Raw genomic sequence first — 18601 nt, 5'->3', positions numbered from 1 at the left:
CTACCCTGGGGAAAAAAGACAAGAAACTTAGCCTAAGTTAAACCCAGAATCATTGGAACCACAGGACATTCTGGGCTGAAAACCCCCATGAGGCAAGGACTATCAGTGTCTATTCTCTTATGGGATCTACACACAGCTCACAAAAACAACACACGGCACTCATAGGAATTTAACAGGTTTCTCAGCACTCTTGCTACCTGAGTCTCACTCTCTTCCTCTTCATTTTCCCCTTCATCTAGAGCTAGGAGATTTAAGGAGGCTTTTTCTTCATGCATGGATCCCAGCAAGCTCTTAGTGCAGCCGGTGGATTTAAGGGTCTGTGGAGGCTGCAAAGTCACACACACACACACAAAAAAAAGGGGGGGGGGAGGAAAAAGAGTAGTTAGACCAGAGCAAGCCAAACAGGAAAGGACACAGGCATCCTCTCAGACATATCAAAGCATGGCAGCCCAATTCCATCCCTAGCAGAGGGACTCTCTCACCAGCTAAGTAGCACACAGCAGCATAACAGCCAGAATATCAAGGACTATGCAGGCTAACTTGACTTCTGAAACAGTTATTTTGCAGAGAATCATTGCAAATATATCTCGACTACTGAGGTGGTGAGGTCTGCTTTAGGCAAAACTTTCCATTATAGCAAAGGTGCTTTCACTGTAAAGAAACACACATGCAAAATCTCCCCACCAAAGAAAATACAAATTCATCAAGTTGGATTTGCAACAGACTTCGCCCTCCCGCTTTTCTTTTTTAAGCTGAATTTGTTGCTGGTAGAAGGTGTAAGATTGATAGTTCTGGGGATGCAAGATCTCTATACCCACCAAACAAGTACAGAAACCGATGGCAACAAAATTTTCTCACTCCCACCCCCACTAGTGTGGGCTTCTCTACATGGCAAGTTATTGAAAGACAAGCCAGCATGTGCATCTACAGCCTAACAGCTTGCCACTCAGTAACATCCCTGATGGACATTGCTAGAGTGCACTGAAAGTCACGCCCCAGGATTTCTGTGTGCTGCAGCAGTGTCCACACGGGATGGTCCTGCACAGCAAGCTGGTGCACTGTAGATTCACACCTTGATCCAGCACACAGTAAACAAGCCCTATGTCTCAGCTTTCTGCTGGAGGGACCTCCTCTGGAAAACAAAAGGAAATTCACAGGTTTCAGAGTAGCAGCCGTGTTAGTCTGTATTCGCAAAAAGAAAAGGAGTACTTGTGGCACCTTAGAGACTAACAAATTTATTAGAGCATAAGCTTTCGTGAGCTACAGCTCACTTCATCGGATGCATCCGATGAAGTGAGCTGTAGCTCACGAAAGCTTATGCTCTAATAAATTTGTTAGTCTCTAAGGTGCCACAAGTACTCCTTTTCTAAAAGGAAATTCAGTCTCTGCAGCCCATTTAGTCTTTCCCCTCTCTGTGGGGTGACCAATGAGGGGCCAGCGGCCATTTTACAAAGTGAATGTTTCCTCTCCTGTTGGGCCTCAAGTCCAGCCATCTCATTTCAGCATCGGATGGGAACAGCTGCTCAGCCACTAGTGTGATGGCACTTGTGATATCCTATTATCACAGCGAATGAGTGTTCCATCTTCCCTGGGGGCTCAAATACTAGAATGATGGGCACCAACATAAGAGCTTCCACAGCTAGAAGGTGGGGAAAGAGAGGAGCAACTCTTATGCTCCAGCAGCATCATTCTGACTGCTGTGGGCTGGAGAGCATCAGGCCCAGGATCAGGGCCACTTTGGACTAGGTTCTGTACAGACTTTGGGGCGGGTGGGGGGGAGGGAAATGTAGATGGAGGAAACACATTTCACATTTCTAAGCATGGCTTCAAAAACAGGACAAAAACCATGCACGAGGGACAGGGATACTAGAATGGTGTTTCAAAGGCAGTGTCCGTGGAGGTTCCTGAAAACCTGGCGCATTGCAATAAAACACATCCCAAAAATTGAACTTTCAGTGAAGAAGGAGAGAGTTACCAGAGTTCCTTCTCTGAGCAGCAGACTGGGTACTCCGGAATTCTCCACACTGGTGCTTAGCGAGCCACGGAGGGCACTGGCTGAACCATCCACGACACCACGTAAAGGAGCAAGACTCCCCGGGGGAGCTTGGACAGGTGCTAGCAGGGAACCTGGAGACTAGGGCATGCAAGGACAAGGTAAGTATCTGACCACAATTGAGATGAATCAAGAGAAAGAGAGCAAGCACTATTTACAGTCTGCAAGTAGGTACAAAAATAAAGAAAGAGTCACTCCTATCTAAACACTGCCTGCTACCATTTAAACTACCACTGCTCAAAAGCTGCTAATGAGACCCAACACTCAGATGTGTGAGAAATAACAGGTAGATTCACTTGTGCATATAGCTCAGGACCATATGAACACAGAGTTATTTAGTTCACAAAAGCCAGGAGTTTGTCTGATTCACAAAGTTCACAAAACCACCACCAAAACATCAGGGAGATGATAAAATACAATATAACCATATTGGCATACACAAACTTTATAGATGCACATTCACAAAGAACATTATATGAATGCCTAGGAGGGTGGTCAGAATCTCTGTCCTAGTCTAATAAAATCAGGCCAGACAGCATTTCCCATCTAGTAGCCCTCTGCTGCTTTGCACAGCACTGAATAACTGAAGTAGAAACCACGGCTGACAAATTCGGTTTCCTCAGCAAAGAAAAAGAAGTGACGTTTATGGTGAATTACTGTCCAGATATATCAATCCGTGACTTTTCAAATAAGAACGAACCAAAAGGATTAGTACCCTCTTGCTGTTATTTGAAACAACCCTTCCCTGAGTTGGTTCCTCCCATGCCAGCCTTGCCTCACTGTTGAGTTTCAAGCTGCTGGCCAGGAAGAGGGGGAGCAGGGATGCCCATATGAAGTGATAACAGCTCAGCAGCCCAACAAACTGATTGTGTAGGACCTGGGCTAACTGTGCAGCTTCCCCCTCCAATTACCCATGAGGGGTTAGGGGGGTGTTCTCATCATTTTCTTGTTGTTACTCTAAGCAGAAAAAGGCATGACAGTCTCACTGAGATGGCAAGAAGTCTCCTGCCATCCAGAAGCTGCAATAAGCAGCTGGGACTGCAGCAATGACTTTGGCTGAGAAGTACAATTGTTCAGTGGCAGGCAATTCTGCTGTAGAACTTCACCAAGGGTCTCTTAATCATTTCTACTGAGGCTTCTCCCATCTACAGCACAGCAAAAACACTGAGAATAATTCCTCCCTCCATCCCAGTTAGAGGGGTCAGAGAAGAGCCATGAAAACTGTTAAAGGACTGGAAAACATTTTAGCGTGAGAAATTCAAGGAGCTCAATCTATTAAGCTTAATAAAAAAAAAGGTTAAGGGGTGATTACAGTCTGTAAGTACCTACGTGACGAACAAATATTTGATAATGCACTCTTCAGCCTAGCAGCAAAGGTAGAACAAGATCCAAGGGCTGGAAGTTGAAGCTTGACAAATTCAGACTGGAAATCAGATTCACTGTTAAAACCGTGTGGGTATTTACCACTGGAACAGCTTACCAAATGCTGTGGTGGATTCTCTGTCACTGAGAATTTTTAAAGCAAAACTAAATGATTTTCTAAAAGGTCTGTGCTAGCTCTAACAGGAATTAATTTAGGGAAGTCCTGTGGCCTGTGCTATGGAGATGGTTAGATCAGATGATCACAGTGGTTCCTTCTGGCCTTGGAATCTATAAATCTCTAAACAAATGCAAGTCCCATAAAGGGCTGAAATCAAACAGGACAAGCTGGAGAAAATGCTGAACTCAACTGACCTGATCAGAAGAGCCAAAGTTTAATTGCACTTGTAAAGGTGGGCTGAGAAACTATAGGCTAGCTCGGAAATAATCCCTCTCATATAGCAGTGACGCAAACAGGCCCCCCACCAAGGACCTGAATTACCACCACAGAGCATCTCAAAGCTCTATTTTACACAGTAGAATTTTTTATCCAGTAAATCATACCTTGCAATACCCAACCCGAGGTAAACTGGAAACTAATGCATGCTTCAAATACACCTATGGTTTGCCAGGACAGCTCTGTAGCATTTCTTCAACAAAACACGTGTGCGTCGGCAGCGCCCGTGTGCATCAATAGAGCAGTCTCCAGTACACTATGTTTACACAAAATTACAGACTGAAAACACAGTTAATTCACTAGCCCACCAGGGGACAGGGAAGGAAGATAAACGCACACTCATCTCTCCTCCACCAAGTCGTTGCCAAATCAATGGTTATAGTGTAAATTACACATTCTGGGCTTAACTAGTGATTTTCTACCGATGGCTATTAACTGTGTGTGTGAAGCTGGGGGTGTTAGTTGTCCTTCAGCAAGAAAAAACTCACTTCCATCCAGCTAATTAAAACTTTCAGGATAATCTGCAGTTTATCTGATATTTATAGTCATAGTTATTATCAGCTAAAGGGGTGCTACCACACGCTGGTAACTGGAAATCGAAGCTAGCAATTCAGTGGAGTCACAGCTGGATACCAGCAATACGGGACCAAAGCAATTCACTAACATTACACACATTGACATTTTATTTCTTCAGAACACATGATTTGGCAAGTCCTTATTAAAACGAGGCAATTACTTATGAAACAAAGAACAAGCCAGCCCAGGACACTCTTCACACCGACGAGGCACCTCCCACTGTATGCAGTAGAGGAAAGCACCATGGCCCAAAACTAGTCTATCTTATAGCAATGGGGGATGCTCAACTGCGCTGCCTCTTGGGGAGGAAGAGTGAGCTTCAAGCATATGCAGCTGCAGGCCAGAGCAAAACAGCTTGAGCACTTGTCGTCATCCAACATTAAATACTACCTGGATTTTTGTTTTTAATTAACGAGGCAATTGTAGCCCAGGATAGATGTCCTAATAATGGAGAGGTGGGACCTCTGAAAAGAAACAAGAAAACTTTGGATAGAATTGTTTTATCAAGCTATGAAGAGCGGAGAGTTTGTCCCATGATATTCAAAGCAAAACAGTCGGAGAGCATTGCTTGCCATCTGTTGCATACCCCCATGTCCCCGGTTTCACTGTCAGCTTTGCAGGGAAGCATCACTTTTAATGGGTGCTCTGGAGTCTTTTGGTTTACCAAGAGCAGAGGTGGAGAGGAAAGAGGGAGAAGACTGCTTTCAGAGATGGCACCATTCCAATCCCACCTTTGCTGCTCTCCCATGAATTTACCTGGTTTGAGTTTGCCAAGATGCATCATAAGACAACAGCAGTGGTGTTCAGGTCAAGACTGAGGTTTGCTCAAAGTAGTTTGTGCAGCACCTGCCTGTAAAAAGGCCTGCACCGGGGGGCGGGGTGTCACTGTGCTAATGCCCAACTTCCATGAGAAAACAAGTTCATGCAACCTTTGTTTTTCTGAGTTCACCAGAAAGCGTGGCCCTGTGGTTAAGGCACTGGACTTAATTCCTGGCTTGCTCATACTTCCTACATAACTCCAGACAAATCAATAGATTGCCTGGTGCCTCAGTTTCCTGTCTGTAAAATGAAGACACTTTCTTTCTCCCACCATTGGTCTACCTTATCTATTTAGACAGTTCACTCTTCAGGACAGGGAGTGGTTCTATGTATTTGGACAGTGGCTAGCACAATGGGCCCTGATCTAAGGTGGAGCCTCAAAGCAAGTGAAAAACAAATAAGGGAGATGTTCCTAGAAATTACTTTGTAATTAAATGTAATAATCCCAACCCATGTACTGCTCTGTGTGACCTGTTCGATAGTTCACAAGACAGAAATATTATACTATATTATTGTAGAATTCATCCAGGATGTAAGTTATGTAGTGCTTACCATGCCAGGAAGGTCAGCAGCAAGGTATTTTTCATCCTGCACTCCAAAGCTTTAATAAACCCCCAAAATACCTGCCACATCAACTCATGTGACTACCACCAGGAAGGTAATTTCCCTTTCTCCTGAAACTGAGCTCAGCAGAGAGAAAATGCCCACTCAACTCCTCGGATTCATTTATAATGGAACAGCGGACCAGTTACAGAGGGATTTTTTAAGTCTAAGCTGCCTACCTCATTACTGCCTGCTCCTTCACAAAGCTCCAGTTTGCTGTAATCCTCAGTTGCTTTTCCACTCTGGGTCAACTCTCCTTCCACTTGCCAACAGAGCCTGCTGCTTTCCTGGCACTCAGCTGTCCGATAAAACCAACCAGGAGAAACCTGTAAACCCTCTGTGAACAAATCTGCCTCTAGCCCTCTAGGAACTGGCTCTGTCCTTTGCTGTCCTTCTACTGTTTCTTCTTGTCTGCCCTCATTGTTCTTCTCAGGGGCATCACATGACCTATTCAGTTTCATGTTAAAACTGACAAAACTATGTTCCTGACTAGGCACTTGATTGTTTTCCTGCACATGCTGATAGAACTTCTCATCCTTAGAGTTACAGTCACTCTGCGACTTTTCATTGGCTGAGCTTTGTGGCTGAGCTTGGAGAGTTCCTGAGAAAGGATGAGTGAGTAGAGCACTTTTAGCAGCAGCAAGCAAGTCTGTCCGTCTGTCAGACTCATGAGAGCTCTGGAGATCCCAGGAGAAGTTATCGACCTCTCCCAAAATTTGTGATACAAAATGATCAGCTGAACTGCTTGCAACACTGCTATCAGGTTCAGGCCCCAAACCATTTGCCTTCTCCTTTTCTTTGTGCTGTCCAGCACAGAGAGAAACAGGCTCTGACGCAGAAATTTCAGCTCCTGCTTGAGCACAAACTTCTACCCCTATGGTGTAGGGTAATGTTTCTGCAGTCACTTCAGGGACTGCCAGGTGGCTGTCTAATATGTCTTTTTTCTGGGCTACATGTAGGCCAGCTCCTTCAGATTCAAACAACTCTGCCTGCTTTGAGCTCTCTCTCTCACGCTTGCCGACAGCCTCACTGCTCTTGCAAAGTTTGGTGGCTTGACTCAATGCCTGATCCTGAAGTTCTCTCTTCCTTCTGCTCTCGACTGCTTTGTTGTGTGCCCTCAGCTCACGTTGGGGATAGTGAGCATCAAATTCCGCCATCAAACTCGGGTCTTCTGGGGGACTGGCATCAAAGAGAATCATTTCACATTTCCTGCTGTAAAAAACATGGTCAGGGGCACTGGGGGTTAAGAAAGCTTCATTTTCATTGGCTTGTGATAAACCTGGGCCTCTTTCCTTATCACCACCAGGCCCTGTTGATCTTTCTCTGACTGATAAGCAGTCATCAGGCTGACAGACACACTCTCCTGTCATTTCCTCCTCCTTCCGGTTATCAGACAGCTTTTCCTCAACAAAGAGCATACCTTTGTCCTCCAGGATATTGGGGGAATCAATGTCTTGTGAACACGATTTCTTTGACACATAGGAAATGGGCTTTGTCCTAACAACATCTAAACCTTCAAACTCCGAGTCAGAAAAACCAAGACAAGGCTTTTCTCCAATTTTTGGGGACTCGTCTTGGCCCTGCTGGTTGTCTACATCCGATTTGCTAAAAGATGGCGTCCTTCCTAAAATTTTCTCCACATCAGCTAAGATCTGGTGAGTTCTGCTGGACTTTGCTGTGAGAAGTGGCTGCAATTTATTTGAGGAAGTCTCTGCAAACTGTCTGTTTGAGTCACTTGTCTCCGGTGGTCTCCCAGAGGTCTTTCCTTTACCTTTCTTAAGAAAACCCTCATTCCTAATCTGGCTATCCTGATCTAGATCAGGACTTGCACACTCAGAGGGCAGGATGGGAGAGGACATTCGATAAAAGGATGTTGAAGGAAGAATCCCTGGCTCTGGCTGCATTTCCTAAGTAAATAAATATTAGCAGATAACTAAAATAGACAACATACAATACATACACTCATCTACAGCACGAAATGGAACAGGATATACTTGCAGCATTTGAAATAAGAAACACTATCAGAAGTCCCTCAAATTGAAGGCTTGGGCCTTTTCCATGGAAGGTCCCTGCCTGAAAGACTTCTAACCCCAAGAGCTTGTTGGCCTTCAAGGCACATCTTATCAGCCTAACATTTAACCAATTACTGGTTGAACTGGGAAAGTTCTCTCTATTTGAAAAGGGAGGAATGGTTTGCCATTGGGATGACTACTCTTGTTGTCAACCAACAGCAAAACAGATGAATCTGTTGCTTTTAAGACTGTGCCTGGAGCCTAGATACCATAGCAACAGGTGCACAGTTACTGCATAAATAACATTGGTTGTTCCTTCCAATGAGAAATACGGCTCCAAAAATTTTACAGCCCCCGCACCCACCGTCACAGCACAGCAATTACTCCATCCCTGAAAGGCAGGAAGTAAGAGGAATGGCATGAGTTCAGAGCTCTGAGCCCATGTTCTGCAAGGGCCTGTGACCAAACGGGAGTATGCAAAGCATTAGGAAACAGGAGGATCCTAGAGACATTCTGGGTGTGCCAAAGACCCCCTCTAACTCAAAGTCACCTGAGCAGCTTGATACCTTGGCCCAGTCAACTGGGAAGAACAATATGCTAGAAAACCTTGGACAGCCCTCAGCACAAACAAAGCAAAGAAGAGACACCTTTGCACCCTGCAGTATCCTTGACTTGATTTAGGAAGGGGGCTTTGAACTGCTCATGCCAACACGGGGCTCCTCTGGCACCACAGCAACTCCACAGTCCCAGCTCCCTTTTCTAAGAGCAAGACTGGAGGGAGGGAGCATCCACTGAGCCCCATCTTCCTTCCACCTCACAGCCCCTCAGGCCATAAAGTCCTTGGGAGCATCACAGAAAACCAAGTGCTGAGTTGCTGAGGGGAAAGTGAGAGTTCAGTGACCTTGAGGGTGAAACTGGCAGTAGCAGCTCCCCTGAACAGGCCAATTTCTCCTCTGGCCTCGGGTTACTAAAGGGTTTGGCCCAGTTGTTAAAAATTAAGTTAAAGAACAATAATTGAAAAGCGATGCCATGCCTGCCTCTGTCTGCTCCTCTGCACAGCCCCCCACAACCACTTCATGCCTGAAGCCAGCCAGGCAGGTCATTCATTCAGCCTAACCTCCAATACCACAATAAGCAGCAGCCATCACCAACTCGCGGCTGGTCACTTACGCTCAGGCTGGCTCTTCTGGCCCTCCCCAATAAGCACCTCTGGTATACTCACCACAGCATGTTTCATTGGCTCTCTCTCCTTCTTGTCTTTCTTCTCCTTCTTGTCTTTTTTCTTCTTCTTGTCTTTCTTTTTAATGCTGCCATGAGCCGAAAGCTTCTCCCGCTCCTGGATCACAAGTTCTCTGTAATGTTCATCACAAGGGTGGTCCCATGTGGACTGGCCATTAGAAAAGTTAAAGTAATAGATGTCGCCGGTGATATCTTGACTGATGTGGGGAAAAGAAATCGAAGACAGGAGAGAGTCAGGGCATCAGCTCTGTGCATGGGAATCAGGACACACAGCGAGCAGCAATACTGCTTTGTGTGGCCACAGAACCTTTCGTCTCAGGAGCTGGTGCATAGCAGAAGCGGAGCATGCTGCCCCAGAAAAGCCCAAATACACAGGATGGGGGAGCAGCTGCCCCACAGCACACACATTTCCCAAACTACTTCTTCCCTCTCCCTAGGACAAAGGCAGCATTTCCACCATTTTTTAAGCATTACCGCACCCCTGTGAAGTAGGGTATTGTATTATCCCCATTTTACAGGTGCGTGTACAGGCATGGAGGGGAAGTAACTTACCCAGGATCACAAACTGGTTCTGTTGCAGTGCTGGGAATAAAACCCAGGAGCCCTGATATCCAGTCTTCTGCTCCAACCACTAGGCTACTTTCCCCTACTTATTTGACAAGCTCCCAGAGAGGGATTAGCAAGGAGAGGTTGGCAATCTACTGAAATAGCTGCTGATTTAGAGTTCTCACCATGGTTTCCACTCTGGAGGTAAAGGAGCCACAATGCCTTCTCTGGCCAGCCACATCAACTCCGGCTCATTCTCAGGGTCAATCCCTATCTCCCTAGCAAACTCCTGAATTTCTGTAGTAGAACAAAAGCAGAGGAAACAAAAGACAGTAGAAGACAGTGTGGCAGACAAGCAAGGCTGTGCGTTACTGTGCAAACCTGTGCTAGGTACAACCCAGGGGTGCTGGGAAACCCCCTCATTGAAGACACTAGAATTAGGCTGCACAGAGCTATAGAAAACATCCCATGTGCCAGGGAGCATCTTACAATGGCCGAGGCAAGGCTGAAGGCTGCAGGGGTAGGAGATAGAGGCAGTGCAAACTGATGTATATCCATGGGAATGAAAACCAGGAGCCTTATTCTATCATCTCACCGCCGTACATCAGAATTAACTGCATGGAAGTCAAAGGAGTTACTCCAGTGAAAACCAGTGTCCTTTTACTTGCAATCAGGTCCCAAGAACCCTGAATCCTAGTGTCCCACTCTAGCCACTAGATGACACCATCTCCTCTTGACAAACACTTGCCCCTCATTTTCCTAAAAGAGCTTGGCTCTCTTGCTCAGCCCCAGGTGGCCGGTTTCCTCTGCGACAGTCCCAAAGGCTGCAAGGGAAAGGAACCAAGAGCCAACACAGCACCTCTTTTCAGTGAGTGCACTGGCCAGTCTGACTGGACTAATGTCAGCCTCTAAATCTGCCTTGTAACCCCTCCTGCTTGAATTTGCTAGCAGATCAGAATTTCTTTGTGAGACTAGCTGTTATTGATGCACTAACTACAGCAGGATGGAGTGCCACTAACACAAGAGCTATCTTTTCAACTCTCCAACATACTGACCGTCACTCATCCTCCTGCAATATTGAAGAGCAGCTCCTGAGCCCTATCTTTCTGCTCTGAGGAAGGCAGATGCTAGTTACCTTGCTCACTGGGTATGTACGTTTCATCATAATCTTCTTCTAGGATGAGCTGATCCCCAATGCGTATAGCAGGTCCTGCCATGTCCATTCATAAGGGGACACACTGACTGCACCTAGTAGTGAAAACACAACCAATGTCCTTAGCCAGATATAAATGAATTTCACTCATATATTAATTAGCAGATATGCATATGGGGCTGTGACGCTTTCTTGGGGAGCCCAGAACTATGGGTGACCTCGTTACCCTCTCTCTCTTACCAAGAGAGAGACTTGTTGGAACTAAACTGGGTGACAGCTCCGTCAGCCCAGCGTGTTAGCCAGCCAAACAATCTCCGCCAAAGCTCTGCCAGCTTTTAATTTGCCTTGCGGGTAACACTTGATGAACCCTAGTCCCAGAAACTCCCTGGAAGAATGTGCCTCTTCCACATCCAGCTGTTACTGGACACCCACAGAAATTACCAGATCCTCTGTCCCCAAAGAGACAGTGCGCACCCCAGCCCGTTAGGTGAACTGAGGATCCACACTTTGGTATTACAACACCAAAGAGGAGAACATATAGTAAAACCAAGAATACGTTTATTACTAAAGAACAGAAATTCAAGTGATAATACTAAGCAAAGATAATAGAAAAATCTGGTTAAAAAAAAAAAAAAGAAATGTTTCTGCAAGTCTAGAACTTAACCCTAGGAAGTTAATCTTTTCTAAAACAGTGTCTAACCTAAAACTTCTCCTGTAGTGCTTGCTGGAATTCAGACATACCAGGATCCAGACTTTCATGATTTCCCTAAGCCCTATAAAGGGTTTCCTCAGTATGTCGATAAACCTCGGGTCTTTTTTCCCCCTCTTCTTATACCCCAGGACATCTTTGAAGTGCATCCTGTGAAGCGTAACTCCAGACAACATTCCTTGCCCTGCTGGTTGCTCTTTGAGGTGTAGGTGCCGAGCTGTCGATGTTACCCTTCTGTTAATTTGCTTTTTTTGTTGCCTCAATATGCGAATATAGTCCCCATTGTTTTTAGCTAATCCTGATTAACTAACTTTAGAGACAGGGAGATAACTGCATCCTCTCCTGTCTGGAAGAAAACCTGCTTTTCTCTTTGTTTGATTACAGACTTAAAGCATAATATCGGTAAGTATCTATAATTCCTCCTATAGTGTTCACGCACACACACACACAGCTATTAATGACCAGTACACTATACGTTTTCATTAGATACCTTATACAACATTCCTCATAGATAAATGCCATGACAAGCGTATGTTAGGTGTAGTGTCTTTGCCAGGCCTGACTGGAGTTTGCCAGTAGGCATGGAGGCACTCCGAGGGTTACGGGGGCCATGATCGGGAAGCGCAGACCAGGGCTCAGGTGCATTGACAGGGCAGCAATTGCTGAAATCTTCAGTTGCCAATGATGTGGTGATTGCTGACTCGCTCCTCCGACACACAAAGAATCACAAGCAGCCCTGGTATAGGCCACATGGCTTCTCTGTAATTGTTATTGATCATGTCCTTATTAAAAATCATTGGTAGTCAATGGTCCTGGATGTACAAGTTCACAATATGCTAAACTTGACATGACCATCAGCTTCTGCTGACAAGAGTGCACCTCCCACTTCTACCACAGCCAGAGGCTGAAATTAGTCCAATTCAACCAAAAGCTGTTCTTAGAATTGAGGCATTGGATGCCTTTTTGTTCTGGGCTGCTCAAGATTGTTGAAACATTACAGATGGAAGGAATGGAGTTGTTTCAAGTCACCAAAGATGACTGTGAGCTCAGGGCTGTGGCCACAGCCCTTCAAACATCAAGCACTGATTGGTGAGGAGATGCTCACTGCAGCTGGAATTAAAGAAAAAAAGATATATCTATCACGAGCAAAAGCAGAGGCTGGATAGATTAAACTTTGAAACAGCATCCAGTCACTGTGCAAGAAAAATCAGGAATCCTAGTGGTCAACTCAGGCAGCCAGTTTTGGACAGGCTGCCTGCCACCAGGCACAATCTCTGCAGTCTCTATGCAACTGTGCAGTGTCTGCAGTGGAGGGTGGTACCAGCCTGTACAGTAAAGAACCAGGATAGCAGCATCAGCCAGAGTCTGCAAGACCACATCATGATGTTCCTCAATTATCCACTGCCTGAAGAGGGCCAAGAAGTTCCGGTAGAGTGACCGTTTTTCAGCCAAGAAGAGATCCGGATTCCAGTCTGTAAGATGAAGTCTGGGAAGGCACCAGGAGTTTGTAACATAACCCTTATGTTGTTGAAGACAGGTGAGAGTATTGTTGTACCAAGGCTGCATAGACTCTTCCAGACCCTCTGAGCACTAACATAACTGCCAACAGTTGGAAGGCGGCATTATTTTTTACTCTGTTCCAAAGGGTGATAAGGCCATATGTAGCAACTCAGAGGTATTATACTTTTGTCAGTCCCAGGGAGAGCCTTCATTTCCATATTAATGTCTTGAACCAGCAATGCACTTCATGGCAAAGACCGGGATACTCGCTGTGGCTTCAGACCTGGTCATTCTACTGTCAACCAGATATTTACTTTGAGACTGCTTTTTGAGAAGATGGATGAATTTAATAAGCTGCGTGCAGCACTTTTTATGGACCTCCATCAGGCCTTTGATTCAGTGCATTGAGCAAGTTCGCAGGATCTGATGAGATGACTTGGAATCCCTGGGAAGATAATGTCAATGATAGAAGAGCACTATAAAGAAACAGAAATCTGTGAACACAGGAGTAGGGCTAGGCTGTGTTCTGTCGCTATCGTTATTCAATATCGCCACCAATTAGTTTACGGATAAGCTTGAGGAGCCAGCTGTCGGTGACAGTGAGTTGAACACCCTTCTGTTTCGAGATGTCAAACATGCCAATCATACTGCCTTGTTGGCTCAGATTAGTGAATCACTGATGGCTGATCTAGTTGGGCAAGAAGCAGTGCGCATTGGTCTGGTTAATGCCTGGCCACCACCATCAAGCAGCCTCCAACTCCAAATTACAATCCGTTTAGTATTAATCTGTCTAGATGGGACATCAAGCAGGTGGCAACTGTCAAATCCTTGGGAAGCAGCACAGACAGTGCTGGAGGGTTCTCAAAAGATGTGGACATTTGTAGAGCAGCCACATTGCCGGCCCTTCAGCAGCCTCTGTGAGGACCTTATGGCATCAAGCCTGCCACAAAGCTACAGATCCACAGAACCCTGGTTATATCTGTGCTGTTGTATGGCAGTGAGATGTGGGTGCTCAAGAAAGCTGAAGAACACCAGACTGAGGTTTTTAATTCTCATTGTCTCTGTCAGCTGCTTTATATTAAGTGGCAAGACAACACCACAAATGAGGATATTAGACGTTGAACGCAGCAACTGCCTCCATCAGCACTGGTTCGGTTTCAGTGGTTCGGTTTCTTGGTACAGACACATTACTAGAATGGAAGACCAATGTATTATGAAGCATGTGCACCAAGGAATGCCGCTACACAGACAGCAATTACCATGGTTACCAAAAGCTTCAGTTGTGTCCTAAGATTGTCAAAGACAGATATAAAATGAATATCCAGCCAGACCACCGTAAGGATCTAGCTAGAGATCAATCCAGATGGCACTTGATCTGCAAGGACACTATGTCCCTTTGGATTTGCCATGATAATGATACCGTGTCCCATTTATAAAGTTATTAGAAGACGATCCCCAATATTAACACGAACAGTCACTTATTTGTGATGATTACTTCATAGGTTACCCCACATAAAGGCCAGACAAAAGAACCATCCATTTTTTCCTCGGTGAGGTTCAGTGGGTCTTTCACTTCCTGTGGGCCTTTGTACTGGTCAATTATCACTATCAAGGGCAGGCAGTGTATCAGGCAATGTTGTCAACACGCTAACAATGACAGCTCTAAGTACTAGCACCACATTGCTGGCATCATTGAGCTCTCCTTGCCTTTTCCCTTTCCAATGACCTCAGATGGCTCTGTATTTTTAACTCTTATGTAAAATGAGCCAAGTAACCAGCAATTAATCCTACTAGGTCCCAGACTGCAGTATTTTCAGGACCACAGGATCAAAGCAGCGTCACAAATCCTACTCCACATTCTCTCCTTAACATACGTGACCTAAAACATCTGAATATGAACAATTTAAGATTAAGGGGTTTCCATTCTTATTTCTTTACTAGTGTTTATAGTCATCTCGCTCACACACAGTCTTTAGCAGCAGAAGATCGAGTCTGTGCTGATTTATTCCAGTTAATTGAATCCCAATTTGTATATGTACCAAAGTCACTTGTGTGTACTGTATATATCACCACACACATTGGGAAGCCATGAGCTACCACACTAATCAAGTGAGTATGCTGCTCCCAGCTTGGTATGAGTGGCTACAACAATGCCTCCCTTAATCACCACCTATGAGAAAATTTAAAAAACAACCAACCAAACAAAGCAGAGTGCTGGCCAAGAGCTGTAGCTCACGAAGGCTTCTGCTCTAGTAAGTGTGTTAGGCTCGAAGGTGCCACGAGTCTCCTGTTCTTTCTGCGGATACAGCCTAACGCGGCTGCTGCTCTGAAGCCGGCCAGGAAACAGATGTTCGTGATCTCCTTGCCAAAGGCACAATGAGGGACAGACTTCAAGCCCCCAGCACGCAGACCTGCTCCCTCACACCCTTTCCACACGCACGCTCCCCGGGCACCCCCACCGGCTCTCCGCAGGAACTCTCCCACTCTTACCCCCACGGCACAGCTGGGGCACCCCCACTCCCACCAGTGCACAGCGAGCCCTGCACCAGCCTGCCCCGCTCCCTTTGCGCATTCAACGCCCACACTCACCCCCACCCCCGCTCTCCTTTGCACGCCGGTCCCCCGCCCCGCTCCCCTTTGCGCACTCAACGCCCACACTCACCCCCCACCCCCGCTCTCCCTTGCACGCCGGTCCCCCGCCCCGCTCCCCTTTGCGCACTCAACGCCCACACTCACCCCCCACCCCCGCTCTCCCTTGCACGCCGGTCCCCCGCCCCGCTCCCCTTTGCGCACTCAACGCCCACACTCACCCCCCACCCCCGCTCTCCCTTGCACGCCGGTCCCCCGCCCCGCTCCCCTTTGCACACTCACGCCCCCTACAGCAGACGCCCATGACAGGGCGGCCTTACCTTCCACGGGGCCCCAGCCCGGGGCGCGCCCCGCTCCCTGGGGCAGCGCCAGAGGGGGGAGGCGGCCCCCGGCCTGGGCTCCCCACCCTCCGCTTCCAGGGACGCCTGGGGGTTGCCCTGCACCGGCCAGCAACTACTTCCGGGCTTGGTCTGAGCCTGGCAACGGCAGGGCCCGCCCCAGCCTCCGCCTGATTGGGCGCCGGGGAGGCCCGGCGGCCGTGGATTGGTGCAGACGTCTGACCGAGTCACGTGGCTCCTGCCGCTCGCCCAGGGTTTTGTGGGAGTTGTGGTCCGCACTGACCCTCCTTGGGCATAACGGCCCCCTCCCCAAACCCGGGGCCAGGGACCCTCCAGGGCCCTCGAGCCCCCAAGCCACGTGCCCCCCAACACCGCGTGTCATGGCCCCAGGCATCACCCCCCAACACTGGGTGCCACCATGCCTCCCCGGGGGCATGCCCCCCCAAACCTCCTGTGATGACACACACAGGGGCCCGACCCCCCCAAAATTGTCACTTCCTGAGAATTCCAGGGGTCACTTTTTTTTTTTTTTTAAATAAACAAAGCAAGTTTCCAGCCCTCCCTGTTGCGGAGAAAAGCTTGAAAACACGACCCTCTATGGATTTGAAAATCTGAAGGGAAAGAAAAATAATTAACAATAATTTTATTTATTTAAAATCTCATTATTTTTAAGACAGTGTCACGACTGCCCATCGCTCCACACTGCCATCAATTTCAACAAGTTCGCCTGAACAGTCCACAGACAGTAGCTGATTTTTAATTGCCAACTACATCCTTTTTTATGATGTGAGCTACTGAAATGCCCATTAAAGGGGCACTATAAAACAATAATACTTAAATATACTATAAAATAATATATTAAAAATCCTTTCTTCTTTAGCACAATTTTAGATCAATAGGCACCAAACTGTGGCCTGTAGAAGGTTTGCCGGCTTGCTATTATATTCTGCTAGCTCTCCTCCTCACTGGCTCCAGCTAAATCACATAAAGAGACAGTTAAAAATACACATATTTCCTAATTTTAATTTTCCATGTATGCAATTGATGTAATTGCAAGATCTTGTGCAACGCTGAGGCCTTCTCGCTGGAGTGGAGATGTCTCTGAGGCCTTCTCTCTGTTAGGATGTAATCCACACTAAGAGAGAGTTAAAGAACCTCTACCTGAGATTATTAAAATTGAATGAATTTTAGGGCCTGATGCTGCAAAGGGAACTATTTGAATAACTTCTGGTATTTACACTTAGCCCCATTAAAATTAAGGGCCTTATTTAGAAATTTGGTCACCCCTTCTAACATACTCAGCGGAGGAGGGCTTCCCAGCCAGCAAGCCAGAATCTTTAGCCATGTTCTTTGAATACTAACCTGATCTTGAATAAGTAGTGTACAATATAGTATGTTAACTTTTTTTGGTAACTTTGCTTTAAAGTTAAAGGGGTGGGGGGAACCACTCCTACATGAGTTACTTATGTGTCTGAGTAGCCAGATTGAAATCAATTAGGCTACTAGTGCACGTCCTTGAGTAAGGACTTGTCTACATAGATAAATTTTACTAGTATAAAATTATATTGTGAATTTAAACTGCTATAGTTATAACACTATAAAAAACCAGACACACACACTTGTGGGACACTTCTTATAGTTTAGGAGGACCTTTTTAAATTAGGTTACGTTGCTTGGGAAGGGATTTAAAGTAAACTGAAAGTGTCCACTTTTATAAAGGAAAAAAGCGTTCACACAGGCAGTTATGCCTGTATAATTATACCAGTATACTTGTACTTATACTAACATAACTTTCCAGAGTAGACAAGCCCTAAATGTGTTCCGGATTAGGATCCATATGTTTAGACTTTGTGCATTTCACTTTGCTTGCCCTAGAGCCTGGTCATTTACTCACGATGGTTTCTGCTCAATTTCACTTTTTTTGTATGGGTTTTCAGGGAATATAAATTATCTCCACGCAAACTGGTTCAATTCCTTTTTTTTGTTTTATGGTCATAAAAATGTTCAATTAATTTTAAACTCACACACACACACACAAATAAAAGTAGTGTGTAAACAATGAAAGAAAATGAACTGTTTGGGAAGCAGATTTTTAATTCAAGACTAATTTAAACAAAAATGTAGGGGGAGGGAAGTAGGGTGCTCTATAGTAGTATAACCCACTCTTGTGATTTTATTGTGAGTCTTACAATATTTGGTGTTTTTCTTAAAGCCCCTTCTGTTGGAGTTCTGCAAGAATCTCAGTTTTCATTTTTTTTTTTTTTTAAATACATGGCTGGGTCGTGTAGTTGCGGAGAAAAGCTGGAAAAAAGTGACTCCCCAAATAAAAAGAACCCCCAATTATTTTTTAATCTCATTTTTTAAGTCAATCTCATGATTTTTTGGGGTCACGTCTTGTGCTTTTTTTGAATGGTTGGGTTTGGTAATATTGCTATAAGATAGACAGACAGACGGCTCTCTAAAAACTACATATCCTGAAATCAACCTTGTTTCTTATGACCAGCAACCTTCCTCTATCCCTCAGCACACGTACTCATAACCCTCTTGAAGGCTGCACACATATTCATAGATTTCAGAGTAGCAGCCGTGTTAGTCTGTATTCGCAAAAAGAAAAGGAGTACTTGTGGCACCTTAGAGACTAACATTTA

At 45.8% G+C, this 18601-nt stretch overlaps 1 protein-coding gene across 29 annotated transcripts in view; it reads right to left on the bottom strand.

Annotated features, from left to right (window-relative positions):
- CEP164 (centrosomal protein 164) overlaps positions 1–18601 on the bottom strand; it is a 109406-nt gene that overhangs the window by 84922 nt on the left and 5883 nt on the right. For 13 of the 29 annotated variants that reach the window (XR_006276621.1, XR_006276622.1, XR_006276620.1 and 10 more), the window contains exons 1-7: positions 15936–16094; positions 10800–10912; positions 9850–9961; positions 9102–9315; positions 6047–7774; positions 1976–2134; positions 198–326 (exon numbers count right to left, since the gene is read on the bottom strand). Coding sequence is in view for 25 of the 29 variants with exons in the window: in XM_043500840.1 (XP_043356775.1) it covers positions 198–326; positions 1976–2134; positions 6047–7774; positions 9102–9315; positions 9850–9961; positions 10800–10887 (2430 nt within the window). In the remaining 4 variants the exon portion in view is untranslated. Of the gene's footprint in view, positions 1–197; positions 327–1975; positions 2135–6046; positions 7775–9101; positions 9316–9849; positions 9962–10799; positions 10913–11517; positions 14239–15935; positions 16095–18601 lie in introns of those variants that run through there. The other 16 variants (XM_043500846.1, XM_043500847.1, XM_043500848.1 and 13 more) reach the window with 8 other exon arrangements.

The sequence above is a fragment of the Dermochelys coriacea genome, chromosome 22 (assembly GCF_009764565.3).
Source record: "Dermochelys coriacea isolate rDerCor1 chromosome 22, rDerCor1.pri.v4, whole genome shotgun sequence".
NCBI classification, from domain to species: domain Eukaryota; kingdom Metazoa; phylum Chordata; order Testudines; family Dermochelyidae; genus Dermochelys; species Dermochelys coriacea.
Note: the sequence above shows the minus strand (reverse complement) of the source record. Positions and strands in the feature narration are given on the sequence as shown.